Source organism: Hevea brasiliensis, chromosome 15, assembly GCF_030052815.1.
Source record: "Hevea brasiliensis isolate MT/VB/25A 57/8 chromosome 15, ASM3005281v1, whole genome shotgun sequence".
In the NCBI taxonomy this organism is placed as follows: domain Eukaryota; kingdom Viridiplantae; phylum Streptophyta; class Magnoliopsida; order Malpighiales; family Euphorbiaceae; genus Hevea; species Hevea brasiliensis.
In genome coordinates this window covers 75486700-75501931 of record NC_079507.1, presented here as the reverse complement: position 1 = coordinate 75501931, position 15232 = coordinate 75486700, and the positions used below count along the sequence as shown (strand labels likewise).

Below are 15232 nucleotides of genomic sequence, written 5' to 3'. Positions count from 1 at the left end.
TTTAATGACTTTGGTCTTAATATACTTGAATTCGCTACCTGCTTCATGTATATATGTACTTCTTAATCTACGTGACAAAAACATTTATTTGGGACTTTGGAACAGTTAATTAATCTCATATTAATTAATTGATTATTAATTAAGCGTGTAAATCTTATTACTAACCTCCTACCGGCAAATTAATAATTTGCCCCTCCTGCCAAGTTGATCTTCCTGATGGTTTTTAGGCCTTCCATTTCATTTCAGGCTTGCAACCACACTCAACTACCATCTCATTCAAAATCAAAACTGAATTGATCTAATCTGAAATTAAAATCAGTCAAAATTAAATTAATGAAAATGGATCATGAATCGGGTTTGAATCCATTGATTTGGTTCTTTGGGACCGCGTTATCAGCTTCCAGCACAAAAAACTTGTTTCGCAGTAGTAATTTCCTGTCGAAAGTTACAACACCCATAATGGCTAACAGTCAAGAAATGCATCTATATATCATATATTAGTAAAGAATATAGCAGTATACTAAATACAACATTATATTTATTATGATATTGGAAAATACTAGAACACTAGCAATCTTTACAGTACAAGCTAAGCACAAACTCTTATTGTAAGGCCAAAACTAGTCTGGCCTTTCACACCCTTATTAAAAAGATAACTAATTTTTAACTTCTGGCGATACTTAGTTATAGGCATCAGGATTTGCCAAGAGATAGGCTTCCACAGCCTTAAAGATCTGCCAGGTCTTCTCTGCTCTAGCCTTGGCTTTTTCTTTATCCAGTTCAGCGTTTCCCTTTGGGAAGAACTTGCTGGTGCACTTGATAATTGATCCTCCATCAGGAGAAGCCACTATTTTGTTCTCATACGAAATTTTTTCTAGCAAATCTGACCATGGATCACCTCCAATAACACTGTAGCACTGTGTCAAAGTATCTTTGTCCACAACCTCAACCTTGGATTTCATATACTTGAAATCGCCACCTACAAATAATGAGCTTTAGTTTAATGCTATTAAATCATCCTAAAAACAATATATTTATATATTAAGATTTTTCTTATCTAAATATAATTTATTATAAACTCAAGATACAAGATATATATCAATAATATAAATTTCACATGTTTATATAACGAGTTTAGAATGGACCAATTTAGGCAAAAATTTCTATTTTATTTACTTTCTCAAGCTGTTTGCAATGCATGTTTGTTAATTAATTAAGAGGCCCTTTAAAACAAACCTTCTCCAAAGGTAACCTTCTTAATGGTTCCAGGCCCTCCATTTCCTTCAATGATTTCCACAGTCTTGACAGCCTGAGGCAGAATACTAGGGATAGCAGTGTCAGATTCAAGTACAAAGACCTTGAACGTCTTGGCTGGAGGGATTGCAACAGTAATTTCCTTCTCAAGAGTCACAACACCCATGATGGCCTTGAAAAAATATCAGATGGAAGCTAGACTAGAGAGTATATGTATAGATGAAAGTGGTGATGTTAAATGAAGAAGCAAAGGGAGGTATTTATAGGAGGAGCTTTCCCAGAATTTAGGATTTAATTATTTGCATTTGTGTCGAGAAGGCATTGCTTGAGACCTCGAAAATAATTAATCTCATATAATTAAAATGAATGTCCAATTATATATTAATTCGTTTTATTTAATAATATCAAATTCGTTTTTAAAATTATGTTTATAAATTCATAAATCAAGCTTTTATTTTTCAAATAGCGTCCTATATATATAGTCATTCTATAAAATATAATGATTCATACATCTTCTAGATATGGACTCCGCTGACAATAATTCATATGGCAGTATTGTAAATAATATATATATATATATATATATATATATATATATATATATATATATATATATATAATTATTTGATGATTATAAATTTAACACACAAAATAATTTATGAATTTCATCAAAGATTTTACATCTTAAATTTATAGTGTTTAAACAAAAAATTTTCCAATTAATTATATAATTTTTTTCACCCTAATTATATAAATTTATAGAGTCAACAATGCTTGCTATTGGATAAGGTTTAAGATTTTCCCGTTTGTTTTTAGAATGGCAAGATTTTCAATTATTTAATTAAATAGAAATGAATAATTACAATAGTCAAGTCTTGTGTTTGGGAAAAACCCACAAGCAACCATGGCAGCTGACATTAATTGTTATTGAATTTGAAGGAGTAGATTATTATTATTATTATTATTATTATTATTATTATTATTATTATTATTATTATTATTATTATTATTGATTTTGTTTTTATAAAAATGGAAGAAAATTCCATTAATTAGAAATAATAAAAAGTAAGAAAAAATACAAATAAATATATTATATATTTTTACATAAATAAAACTAATTGATTGTACAAAAAATAATATAAACAATTTAAAAATTTTGATAATATTAATAGAGCATATAAATTAACTAATAGACAGATTATGCATTACAATCTTTGATTCCATAATTTGTTTATGAGTCCTATTAAATAACTTTCAAATTTAGATCTCTTATTAAAAGAATGATTTGTATCTCGTAGAGTACTCTTTTAATAAAAAAAGAAAATATTTCAAAAAATAAAATATATAAAAATTTCATTAAATGAGAGAAAAAAAAAACATTATAAAAGTTCAAGATTTATTAATAAGAATAGATCTAAGATTTATTTATTTAAAATCTATTAATAATAATAAATTTAAAGTGATATTTTTAAAACTTTTCTCAAATGAATAGAGATATGAGACTTATATTAAAAAAATAACAAAAAAGAAAGTGAGGGGTTGCTAAGGAAAAATATTTATTAATGGCCATCCAAATAAGAGATAAAAGAAAGAAAAAAAATAAGAAAAATAAAAAAAAATTAAAGAGAAAGCAGAACCCATATAATAAGATCCAACAGCTATTAATTAATGTTATAGCCTAAATTAATATGTTTGGTCAACTGCGGAAAAATATTGTCTATGACATTATAATTAATCAACATTGATGATGATTTATATAGCAATTGGTATATAATATTATTTAATTAATTATGATAAAATTTAAGATATTTTATAAAATGTCTTAAGTGGATTGGCAAAACTATGGACATGTTCTCATTTTTAATTTAGATAATAATTTGATCATTCAATAATTAATAATTTAATTTTCAAATTCATCAATAATTATATATTTTATTTAAATTATATATACAAAAATTATCCTTAATGACAAAAAATAAAATGTAGAAGATAATTTTAAATAAATAAATGATTTAGTTTATAAGATTTGTCAACAATAATAAATTAAGTCCATCCAGCAAACAATTGTTTCTAACATTTGGAAAAGCATACAATAATCAAGAAATGTATGCAGCATATAATTATGAAGAAAATTATAGTATATTTATTATGATAATCTTTGGAAAGAAGTTTTTATTTAGACTCGCTCTATTATAGATTTAAACTATAAATATATAAAATTCATATATTTAATATGTAAGTTACATCTTGCATTTTATATATTGAATCCATGATGAACTGAATTAATATAAGAAAAATCCCTTAATTTAGTTCATTATAAAGTGCAAGCCATCTTCTCAATACAAATACAAACTTTTTTTTTTATAAGCAACAACTACAAACTTTTATTGCCAGGGCCAGGGCCAGAAGTAGAATGGCCTTCCAAACTCAAAAAAGAAAAGTAAAAGAGAAAGCACGATATATAGCCATGCACTTTTTTAAACTTCGGGGACGATCGATATTTAGTTATAAGCATCAGGATTTGCCAAGAGATAGGCTTCAACAGCTTTAAACAATCCCAAGGCCTTCTCTGCTCCAGTCTTGACTTGTTCTTCATTGATCTGACTGTTTCCCTTTGGGAAGTACTTGCTGGTGCTCTTAATAATGGATCCTCCATCAGGAGAAGCCACTATTTCGATCTCATATGAAATTTTCTCTATCACATCCAACTTTGGCTCAGCTTCAATGATACTGTAGCTGTTCTTGAAATTATCTTTGTCCACCGCCTCAACCTTGGTCTTAATATACTTGTATTCTTTACCTGCATGTGCAATATAAACATTTATTAATTATGACTTAGGAACAATTAATAATAAACGTCCTTTGTGTTAGCAATTAAGGGTCTAATTAAATTAACAAACCTTCTGCAAAGGTAGTTTTCTTAATGGTTCCAGGTCCTCCATTTCCTTCAATAATCTCCACGCTCTTAACAGCCTGAGGCACAATGCTAGGGATAGCAGTGTCAGCTTCAAGGACAAAGACCTTGAACATCTTGGCTGGGGGGATTGCAGTAGCTGTTTCCTTCTGAAAAGTTAAAACACCCATGATGGCTTTTGGAAAATATATATCAAAATGGGAAGCTAGAGAGTGTACAGATGAGTGTGGTGTGATGAAATGAAGTAGCAAAGAGAGGTATTTATATACTTCACAGAATAAGCTACCAAGTTTTCGTGTCAAATTTTTGTAGAGATGAAGTTGAACGCAATTGCATTTGAGTCAGAGAAGTCATGCTTGATAATGGAAATAATTCTCAGTGTCCTACTAAATTCTAATGACTTGTCCTTCTAGATGTGGTCACTTGTTTGACAGTAAGCTATACGGCAGCATTCTAATACAGGAATTGCCGCCCAAGAATGACTAGAAAAATAATATAATCATGAAGATAATATAAATTATTTTATTTATATTATCTTCATCATTATATAATTTTGAAAATAATTAATGATCTATGTTTTTGTATTTAATATTTAGTCAATGAATTGTAATTTAATAATATTATAATTATTTTTAAACTTCAAGTTGGATTTTTAATAAAGCTCAAAGAAAAAACTCTATATATATTTAGTCAATTGTTTAGTCAATGTTCTGCGTAGCATCCCTTATAATTTTCTCGCCCGAATATGAAATATGATAGCTTGATGAAAGAGACTTGCTTGCTCCTATGGTTGAAGATTTTTCAATAATCTATATTAATAAAATAAATAATTATAATAGTTAATTCTTATTTTTTTTAACAAATTAAGAAACATTCTTTTTATATTTTAAAATTTGTTTATAAAAAAAATTATTAAAATTTTTTAATCCCTAATCTCATAGTTTTACATATTATAAAATAAACATTTAATCATTAAACTATCAATTAATATTTTTTGTATAAAAAATTAAATATTTCATTTATTAATAAAATTATATTTGATTTATAAATTATAAAAAAAAACTTTATTTTTAACAACAAATTGAAATTCACAAATAACTTTGTAAAATATTTTCTTGGAGAAATTACGTTTAGAGTTGAAATTGAAAATATAAAAAAAAAATAGAAAAATATTATTCTAAATGTTGAAGAAATTATTCAATAATTTTATAATTAAAATTAATTTAAAATTTTAATTTTAAATTAATATTAAATATTTTTTAATTTATATATATTTTTCAATAATAATAATAATAATAATAATAATAATATAAATCCCTTAAAATCCAACAAAAAGAGTAGTCTAGAAGGAAAGCAACATTTAACAATGGGTAATTGGCTTAGAATTCCGATGAAGTCAAAAAAATTTTATTTAGTCAATCAACCGACCAACCGAAAAAATACCCTTTTATTTTCTATTTAGAATTTGTCTTCTCACGCACATGAGAAATCAAAGGGAGCAACGCCAGCCAATAAAGACTACAAGGTTTTCTCCGGATTTGGAGAAATTATATGGCATATTAAAAGATTCCTTGTTTAATTTATAATATAGTTAAATCGATTTATAAATTTTAAAAGTAAATTAATTTATTTATTTTTAATAATTAAAAAAAATCAATTGAGAGAATTTAATTTTTTTTATTTTAGTGTTTATAAATTATGTATTTATAAATTAATTTAATTAAATATTTTATTATATTATTTTTATTTAATTTTTAAAATTTTATTATAAATCTCATTTTATATATTTTAATTATTTTATAATAAATATATTTATAAATTAATTTTTATTAAATATATTAATTATTTATCAATTATTAATAAGTGATTTAACAAAATATATATTGGGCTGTTGGACCCGGGTCCCACACTGGTCTAGCTGGAGTTCACCGGTTCTCAAACGCAGGCTAAAATTCAATTTTAAAAAAATCATTTTTTTTAATTCTAAAGTCTAAAATAATGCATTTTCTTTTAAAAAAATTGTTTTAAGCTTTACCCATATCAATTATCGCTGTTGAATTTTTTTTTATTTGATATTAGTTTGATATTAGTCTAAAATAAATTTTATATTTTCTATTAATTATATATATATATATTATATAGTTATTTAATATTTTTTTATGTTATCTCTCTCTGTATATATAAATATATATATATATATATATATATGTATATTAAATGAGAAATTAACATATATATATATTAAATGAGAAATTAACTAAGTATGGGCCAGAAGTTGAGGCTGCCTTGTGGCTTCTGGAAATGGGTGAGGTGGATGTCTATAGCAGTGAAAGCAGAGGTTTTCCTTGAACACAAATCAGATGGAGCCACTCATTCTCAGAAAACACAGGTAGTGTTTGTGAAGGAGAAATTAAGTTGTTCTTGGAGATAAATGGGATAGGATACTCGGTTGATGCAAATGAAACTGGAAATCTAGCAGGCACCATTTAGCTACCAGCTGAATTCCTTTGTCTCCTTTCTCTGTTTCTATTTCCTCTTCCTCGTTTGACCCGCCTCTCATTTGTCCTGTAAATGCAAAATAAGACACAATCTCCACCTTGATTTTCCCTCTCCTTTTTTTCCCGGAAAGCAGAACTTTGCCTTCATTTCTTTGTTGTTACTGTAAATTGTTTACTATAAAATAAAGAGGAATTCTACTAAATGTAAAGCAGCAAACTAAGACAGGAAAACCGTCATGGGTAATATCAATTGCTGCATTCTAAACAAGCCTCGTAGGTATTGGAGCCGGCGCAGTCTCCACGCAGTCTGGATACACCGCGACTCCTGAACCTGTGCCTTACGGCCTGTACTTGGGGGTTTATCCACTACCTTCGCTAGTCCCACAAGGTGAGCATAAGCCCCTTAATCCCTTGCCTTTACCTGGATGCAGCAACCTCTATGGACCTAGGAAGTTGCTGAAGGAGCCTTGCATAGAACACCGGAAAGTTTCCACGTTGAGAAATTTTATTAATTTAAGAAAGAAAACTTTAAGACTGGAATTGGATGAGGAGCATCCAGAGATGTTTCTTGTGTCGTTTAAATTTGATGCTTCTGCGGATGGAAGCATCACTATCATTTTCTTCGCAAAAGAAGGCAAGGATGGCCCCCTGACAGCAATGGAGGAGAAGCTCCTTCCTTCAGTGACAGTAAATTTCCAGCAAGGTATGAGCAAGAAGTTCAGACAGCCTTCTGGAACAGGAATTAACCTTACAATGTTTGAGAAGACAGAGTTGCTGAAAGTAACTCGTACCTATGGCTACCCTCTAGCAGTGAAGGCAAAGACATTTCCTAATAAACAAAGTGGATCATGTGGGAGAACCAGCGATTTTCAGGTGATGCTGGCCGTGTCACTTTGACTTTGACGAGAACAAAAGTGAGTACCGGACAAGGATAGTGAGTCGAGCACTGTGGAAGAACGGAGTGAAGCGTGACCTGCAAGAGATATATCAGATTGAAAATTCTGTTGAAGAAGATGTGGTTGTGCATAAAAATGGACATTTATGCGTCATTTGCCTATCAGAACCACAGGACACAGTTGTTCTCGCTTGCCGACACGTGTTTATGTAGCAGATGTGCACAGGTTCTTAGGTTTCAAACCAATCGGTGCCCAATTTGCAGTCAACCTGCTGAGATGCTTTTGGAGATGATCAAGGACTAAAAGGGATTTGACAAATGAGGAATTCGAGAAGAGTATATATGCTTCTGCTTTTCTCTTGCTTAGTAGTTTATGTTCTTTTTTTGGGTTTCAGCCACTAATTTACAGCATTTCCAGCGTCCTCCTCTTTTACTAATCAAACAGGATAGTATGATATGATCAATTACAGCATGTCAAGGATAATATGCTACCTAAAATTTAGAAAGAAAGGAAAAAAAAAAAAAAAAAAGAAGAAAGAAAAAAAGAGAACCGGACTAAATTAATTTTATAAAGAATTTTAACCAAAAAAAAAACAAAAGAAAAGGAGGTTGAGTACCTAATAATAATATGGCTCATGAACAGATGGCCGACTCGCTCACTGTTCTTAGTCTTTATAAATATTCAAATGGACATCAGTTTTTGATAAACTTTTGCAAACTTCTGCCTTAATGATCTAGTCAAATTGAAGTTTTCTTGTCCGGCCATGACATGATAACTTGGACAATCTATCCCCACCTTTTGCATAGACAACGACATTTCAAGAAATTATTAGATGTACTCAATGTATATACATTATCTCTTACAATTATTTAGGATTCACTTTCCATACTATACAGAGTGCTCACTTTTCTATGAGAGAAGAAATACTATTTTTTAGTGCTCTCAGTGTATCTTATAATCAGTCTGACATTTCTTAAGAAAATATACAGATAGTGGTGTAATTTTTTTTTAAAATAATAGTGATGTATTTAATCGCAGCTGCAATAAATAATTATAGATTTGAGAAATTTTTAATTAGAATAATTCTTATTTACTCCGACTATAAATGTCCTTTAATTCTAATTTTAATTAAAATCATAATGAGTCTCGTTAATTAAGCATTTAAAAATTTCCTTTTAATTATATGTTGTTTAGCTGCATATTGTCTGAAACTTACAAGCTCTTAGGATTTGAAAAAATAATATGCAAAAAAAATAATGAATGCATCCATCAATTATGAAGGAAAAGAAGTTTTAGTATTATAAATTTATTTATTTTGAGTTCATCATAGCATTACTCACTAATGGTACAATACAAGCCATCCATTCAACACACAACTTCAAACTTTTATTACCAAGCCAAATGCAATTTTGGCCGCGAAAAGAAAATAAAAGCGAAAACATGATAGCCAGTTTAAGTTGTAGCAAAAGTAGGAAACAACAAAACTATCTTAGCAAGTTATAGGCATCAGGATTCGCCAAGACGTGGGCTTCAATAGCCTTGAACAATCCACTGGCTTTCTGTTGCCCTGAAAAGAAAATAAAAGAGAAAACATGATAGCCAGTTTTAAGTAGTTGCAAAAGTAGGAAACAAGAAAACTATCTTAGCACACTGATAATTTAGTTATAGGCATCAGGATTCGCCAAGACGTGGGCTTCAACAGCCTTGAACAATCCACTGGCTTTCAGTTCGCCCTCCTTGATTTTGTCTACATCGATCTTGCTATCGCCCTTTGGGTAGTACTTGGTGGTGCACTTGCTGATGGAACCCCCATCAGGAGAAGGAACTATCTGGGTCTCATAAGAAACTTTCTCTAGTCCTTCCAACCATGGATCAGCTTCAATAGCAGTGTAGTTGTAAATGAAGTTGTCTTTATCTACGAAATCAACCTTGTGCTTTATATATTTGATATCTTTCCCTGCAGCGTGTGCAAAAAAACACATAAAAATTCATCCAAAATCTTTATATATATATATATATATATATATATATATATATATGTTTAATAAGGTGCAAAAGTGAAACTAAACTGATCACCTTCAGCAAATGTTGTCTTCTTAATACTTCCAGACCCTCCATCTCCTTCAATGATCTCAATACTTTTAATGGCCTGAGGCACAATCTTAGGGATAGTTTTGTGGGCATCAAGGAGAAAGACCTTGAACAACTTGGCTGGGGGAATTGCAGAAGGAAACTCGGTCTGATTAGTAACAACGCCCATGATATAGCCTTTGGAAAAGATGAAGGAAGAAGATATAAATGAAGATTAGTAGAAGATGTGTATATATCTTTTGGTGTGGCGAAATGCAAGAGCTAAGGGGGTTACTTATAGATACAACGAGCTAGAAGGTTTTGTGTGAAAGTGGAAGTGAGAGTATTCCTGTTAGAGAGAGATCATTTAAGGTCAAAGAATGCAAGCACTGAATTTATTTATATATAATAATTCCAGCCTTATCACAAATGGTGTCCTATTTCCTTGATTTCTTCCTAGTTTTATCAAAAGATGCTTGTAGCTAGTCACACAAGTGCTAATTACACTACATCAGGATTGCTTCCGACAGTTGAATTAAAATGAAAAATCGTGCCATAAATTAATATATCTCCGCATTTTTCTAATTGCAACTTTTTTACTTTCTGGTTTCATGTTTGGCAGAAAGAGAAATCGGGAAATTCATACGGCTTCTAGATGGTCCATTTTGACGGTAATTAAACAATATATATTGTGTGGTGTAAGATGGTATTCACTTGTTCTAACGGACGGAGATGATGGTGATCGTAGCATCTATGTTGTAAGCACTTGAGCTGAGAATGAATCCTTCAACTTGCAAAATGGCAAAGAAGTGACGTTGGTCTTGGTCGTGGCACTTCCCAGTTTGATAGTTTCCACCAACTTGTTTATTCACTACTGAACCATGTCTCCAACGGGTCATTGATTAAACTATCTATTACAACAAACTGGGGCTAAAGTCACACTATTAGCCTCTCTAAATCAAAATGTGGCCAACCTAGACCGATATCTAATGAGAGAAAGCCCCATAACAGATGAGAGAAAGCCCTTTATTGATTAAAGAAAACAACTTCTCCAATCTCATATATTCTTTTTTTTTTTTTTTTCATAAAAGATAGAAAAGGGAACTCAAATTTGAGATCAATCCAAACATGAAAGATGTATTTACGATAAGCTAAGCTTGTGGTGTTCAGAATCTGATATTCATGTAGATTGGACTATATATGCAACATTTCTATAGGATGAAGAATTATAATCTCCTCTTCTAACTCTCAAGGCACTTCACTAAAATACATTTCTAAAATCGTTTTTCTTGTGATCTAACTTTGAGGAGTCCAGTCTTTCATTCCTAGAATAATAATAAGTTGATGGTACCAATTAAGAACAATATCTTTAGGCATTAATCAAGCTACGCTATTGGTTAAGAATTTCATTGGTATGTTAAACATTCCTATGCGCAAGCATATACTAATTGAGCCAAACTCCAATTGGTCTCATAAATTTAAGAAAAAAAAAATGTCAACCTTTGCAAAATGATTTTTTTTTTAAATTAAATTTAAAATTTTATAATTTTAAAAATGACTTTAGTATTATTTAACATAAATATTTCTCATCAAAAAGAGAACATCTAAATAGGGGGAAAAAAAAAGCAAATAGATTTTTATGGTTTTCACCATTAGCCTCTCTAAATCAAAATGTGGCCAACCTAGACCGATATCTAATGAGAGAAAGCCCCATAACAAATGAGAGAAAGCCCTTTATTGATTAAAGAAAACAACTTCTCCAATCTCATATATTCTTTTTTTTTTTTTCATAAAAGATAGAAAAGGGAACTCGAATTTGAGATCAATCCAAACTTGAAAGATGTATTTACGATAAGCTAAGCTTGTGGTATTCAGAATCTGATATTCATGTAGATTGGACTATATGCAACATTTCTATAGGATGAAGAATTATAATCTCCTCTTCTAACTCTCAAGGCACTTCACTAAAATACATTTCTAAAATCGTTTTTCTTGTGATCTAACTTTGAGGAGTCCAGTCTTTCATTCCTAGAATAATAATAAGTTGATGAAACCAATTAAGAACAATATCTTTAGGCATTAATCAAGCTACGCTATTGGTTAAGAATTTCATTGGTATGTTAAACATTCCTATGCGCAAGCATATACTAATTGAGACAAGCTCCAATTGGTCTCATAAATTTAAGAAAAAAAATGTCAACCTTTGCAAAATGATTTTTTTTAAAAAAATTAAATTTAAATTTTTATAATTTTAAAAATGACTTTAGTATTATTTAACATAAATATTTCTCATCAAAAAGAGAACATCTAAATAGGAAAAAAAAAAACAAATAAATTTTTATGGTTTTCATTTCTACCATGAAACAGAAAAATCTTGAGTGAGATTATTCCAAGATTTTTTTTTTTTTAGAAGGAATTACTATTAGACAAATGATTTATATATAAGTTCTCTTTAGGATTTTTCTTATTTAAATTCGATTCATCATAAACGCAAAACATAAAATATATAATAAGATACACATATTAAATATATGAGTCTCATATATTTTTATATTTTAATTTTATGATGGATTAAGTTTGGACAAAAATCTTCAATTTTTCTAATTATTTTATTACCAATATTTTCATGTACTTGTAGTGAGTTGTAAATAAGGATTTCTTTAAAAAAATTTATTAATAAACTATAGATCTTAATTAGCATATAAATAGCTATAATCAATTAGGAGTTTTGCATATTTTTCAATCATTGGCTGGAATGGCTGAATGGCGACTCCCAATTTCCTCTCAAGGGTGTTTTGCTTTTGAGGTTTTAGCCTTTCATCTTTGCTGTCAACTACAGTTGCCCCTACTCCCTCCAAGCAGGGGTCGCTTTCCCCCTCTTCAAAGTGTGGTTTTTCCCTCCCTATCTGCAGGCAGGGTTGTAAATAATTTTTAGTTTGTTTTGTGGCCAATCAAGCTTATCGAAGATGTTTTTTTTTCCAAGAGGAGAACCACTTTCTATCTTTAGCTTGTTTGTTGATGCAAGCCAGCTATAAGTGGATCTGCATGTTCTCATTTGAAGAGTTTGAGTGGTCTTTCTAGGGGTTAGCTGTTGGCTTTTCCCACAGCAAATTCACAAAGAAAACAGAGGTTCTCTACCTCACACAACAGAAGGATAAAATTGCAAAATTCACACACACACATTTCATTAAATTAGGTTTCTTATATAGCAGCAAAAGTAGTACAAAAAGCAAGATTCATAGCCACTACAACAAGTTTCAACTTCTTTCTAATCAATCTCCTTAAATCAAGGAAAGACATATACTTACACCTAATAAGTTTGACAACAGAATTTGAGGATTACAAAATGCAAAGAAAAAGATCTTCATATCTTCTAGAAAAATCTCAATACCGCAACACTCTTTCTTCTTGAGATTTTTCTTGAAGAATCTAAACTTTACTTTTAACTCTTTAAATTTGAATTCAGATCAACCAGCTCCACAAAAATAATTCTTCTTAGCTTCTTTGATTAGATGAAACTTCTCTTGCTTGATTCTCCCATGCTTTGTATGAATTCCTGCAACTGAAACAAAATAATTTTTGCTGCTAGAAGTATAACAAATTTCAGTTTGCTTTGCTAAATTCTTCTTGGACTAAATAACTTGATTTGTTTTTGAGGCAGCAACCATTCTTCTACCCTTGTCATTTGGAAATTTTGCAGCTGGTTTAATCTTCTTAGACTCCTTCTTGATTTATCAAAAATTCTAATTTTGAGCCTTTAATATCAAAAATTGCATCAGAAACAGCTACTTTGCATTGCCCTTCTTTTGTTTCAACACCCATAGAATCACTTTTCTTTACTAAAGTTTTCTTTTTATTTTCACCATTATAACAATTAGATATTTCATTAGCTTCAGCACTAAATGCATCAGATTTCAAATTTAAAACAAAGCTATTGTTCTCCAATCTTGCTTCAGCAACCTTGTAATCGTGTGAATCATAAATGGAACACAAATCCCTTTTAAATACCACGTAGTATCCCTTCTTTATCATTTGTGCAACACTAAGAAGATTTTGATCAAGCTTTGAATAAACAATACATCAGAAATGAGCTTCATATCTTTCTTTGTCTGAAGTGAAATTGAACATCTTCCTTCAGCTTCTACAATTTCTGCATTTCCCATTCTCACTTTAGTCTTGACAGATCTATCCAAAAAGTTGAAAAAACTTGCATCATTGGCCATGTGATTTGTACAGCCACTGTCAACATTCCAAATATACTTCTCTGGTGACTCACAAACTTGAGATGCAAAAAATAAGAATTCTTCAGCCTCTTGTTGATCTTCACTGAAATTTGCTTGTTGAGCAGGTTGCTATTGAGATTGATTTTGCTTTGCTTTAAAAAATCTTTCAATGTGACCTTGCTTTTTGCAAAAATTGCATTGAACCCTTTTCCAGCATCTATCTTCACTATGAATTGTCTTCCCACAAGTGCCACAAGGTGGAAATTTTCTTTTCTCACTACCATCTCTATTTTTAGCTTCATTTTCCTTTGTGCTTGATGAAGCTTTTCCTTTATTCTTGGCTTAGAAAGCTTGGAAGGCTCCTTCAATAATTTCTTCATTTCTTATTGAAGTTCTTTGCTCTTGAGCCTGAAGTTTGCTAATTAACTCTGCAATTATGAGTCTCTTCAAGTCACATGACTCTTTAGTTGCAGAAATTTTTGCTTCAAACTTATCTGCAAAGAAATCATGATCTTCTCCATAACTTTTCCATCTGGAAAATCTTCTCCAAAAAGCCTCATTTGATTCACAATCTCCATTAGTTTGGTAGAGTAATTTTTTACTGATTCACCATCCTTCATTTTGACCATCTCGAATTCCCTTTTAAGAGTGAGCAACCTGACTGATCTCACCCTCTCACTCCCTTAGAACTCTTCTTTGAGCTTGTCCCAAGCTTCCTTGGCTATTTGGGCACCAACTATTCTTAGAAAAATTGAATCTGAAACAGCTTGATGAATGAAAGTTAAAGCCTTGTTGATGTGCTAGCTGTGAAGTAGCTTCCGCAAGTGCACGAGTCACAGTAGTATAGTTTTAAAAATAATATCGTTCCCATAGGGAATTATGCTTAAATTGGAAATAAAGGATAAGCTAATTAGAATGGTAAAATTTAAAGATATCAAAAATGAAATTTAAAATTAAAATTGGTATTTGAGGAATTTAAACTAAATCGAACAATTAACTAAATTAATTAAACTAGATTATCAAAATTTAAATTGAAATTGCTAATTATGAAATTGGGAGGAATTAAATCTAAATTCAATAAAAATTAAAGTGATTACAGAGATAGGGTTTTCAATATTGTTTGCATGTGGTTTATCCCTAATTTAGCCAAACACATGAGAATTGCAATTTTGAGGGAAATCAATTCTTAGTTCTTTGAAACCTTTTTCAAGCATTTCAAAGTTGGTATTCATTAAATCAAACCCTGTTTTCACGGTATTTCAAACCTAACAAAAACCCAATTAAAGCTCTAATTGATTTTAGAAAGTCCCCTTAATCCTCTTAGCTTATCTCTAACACTAAGAAAACTAAGTTTATTGCAAGGTTATCTATCCCAAA

General features: G+C 30.2%; 3 protein-coding genes and 1 pseudogene across 3 annotated transcripts; 1 reads left to right on the top strand and 3 right to left on the bottom strand.

Moving 5' to 3' along the window:
• Nucleotides 1-518: 518 nt before the first annotated feature.
• Nucleotides 519-1503, bottom strand: LOC131173890 (major allergen Pru ar 1-like). Its single transcript, XM_058136549.1, has 2 exons — nucleotides 1237-1503; nucleotides 519-979 (listed from the first exon to the last, which is right to left on the bottom strand). Exons 1-2 carry the CDS (start codon nucleotides 1418-1420, stop codon nucleotides 681-683), a joined length of 483 nt encoding a protein of 160 aa, XP_057992532.1. The 5' UTR covers nucleotides 1421-1503; the 3' UTR covers nucleotides 519-680.
• A 2033-nt stretch (nucleotides 1504-3536) lies between these two features.
• On the bottom strand, nucleotides 3537-4418 carry LOC131173961 (major allergen Pru ar 1-like). The gene is made up of 2 exons (XM_058136881.1): nucleotides 4155-4418; nucleotides 3537-4054 (listed from the first exon to the last, which is right to left on the bottom strand). Exons 1-2 carry the CDS (start codon nucleotides 4336-4338, stop codon nucleotides 3756-3758), a joined length of 483 nt encoding a protein of 160 aa, XP_057992864.1. The 5' UTR covers nucleotides 4339-4418; the 3' UTR covers nucleotides 3537-3755.
• A 2023-nt stretch (nucleotides 4419-6441) lies between these two features.
• LOC131173849 (probable E3 ubiquitin-protein ligase LOG2) lies at nucleotides 6442-7998 on the top strand (annotated as a pseudogene).
• Nucleotides 7999-8926: 928 nt separating this feature from the next.
• On the bottom strand, nucleotides 8927-9981 carry LOC110660261 (major allergen Pru ar 1). The gene is made up of 2 exons (XM_021818495.2): nucleotides 9639-9981; nucleotides 8927-9519 (listed from the first exon to the last, which is right to left on the bottom strand). The coding sequence occupies exons 1-2, from the start codon at nucleotides 9820-9822 to the stop codon at nucleotides 9221-9223; spliced, it is 483 nt and encodes a 160-aa protein (XP_021674187.1). The 5' UTR covers nucleotides 9823-9981; the 3' UTR covers nucleotides 8927-9220.
• Nucleotides 9982-15232: the final 5251 nt, after the last annotated feature.

Excerpts from the sequence above, each read along its gene's own strand:
- LOC131173961 (XM_058136881.1), bottom strand. The coding sequence starts at position 4,338 with ATGGGTGTTTTAACTTTTCAGAAGGAAACAGCTACTGCAATCCCCCCA. Across the intron at positions 4,055-4,154 it reads GAAAACTACCTTTGCAGAAG|GTAAAGAATACAAGTATATT; the intron begins GTTTGTTAATTT and ends TTGCACATGCAG.
- LOC110660261 (XM_021818495.2), bottom strand. The coding sequence starts at position 9,822 with ATGGGCGTTGTTACTAATCAGACCGAGTTTCCTTCTGCAATTCCCCCA. Across the intron at positions 9,520-9,638 it reads GAAGACAACATTTGCTGAAG|GGAAAGATATCAAATATATA; the intron begins GTGATCAGTTTA and ends CACACGCTGCAG.
- LOC131173890 (XM_058136549.1), bottom strand. The coding sequence starts at position 1,420 with ATGGGTGTTGTGACTCTTGAGAAGGAAATTACTGTTGCAATCCCTCCA. Across the intron at positions 980-1,236 it reads GAAGGTTACCTTTGGAGAAG|GTGGCGATTTCAAGTATATG; the intron begins GTTTGTTTTAAA and ends CATTATTTGTAG.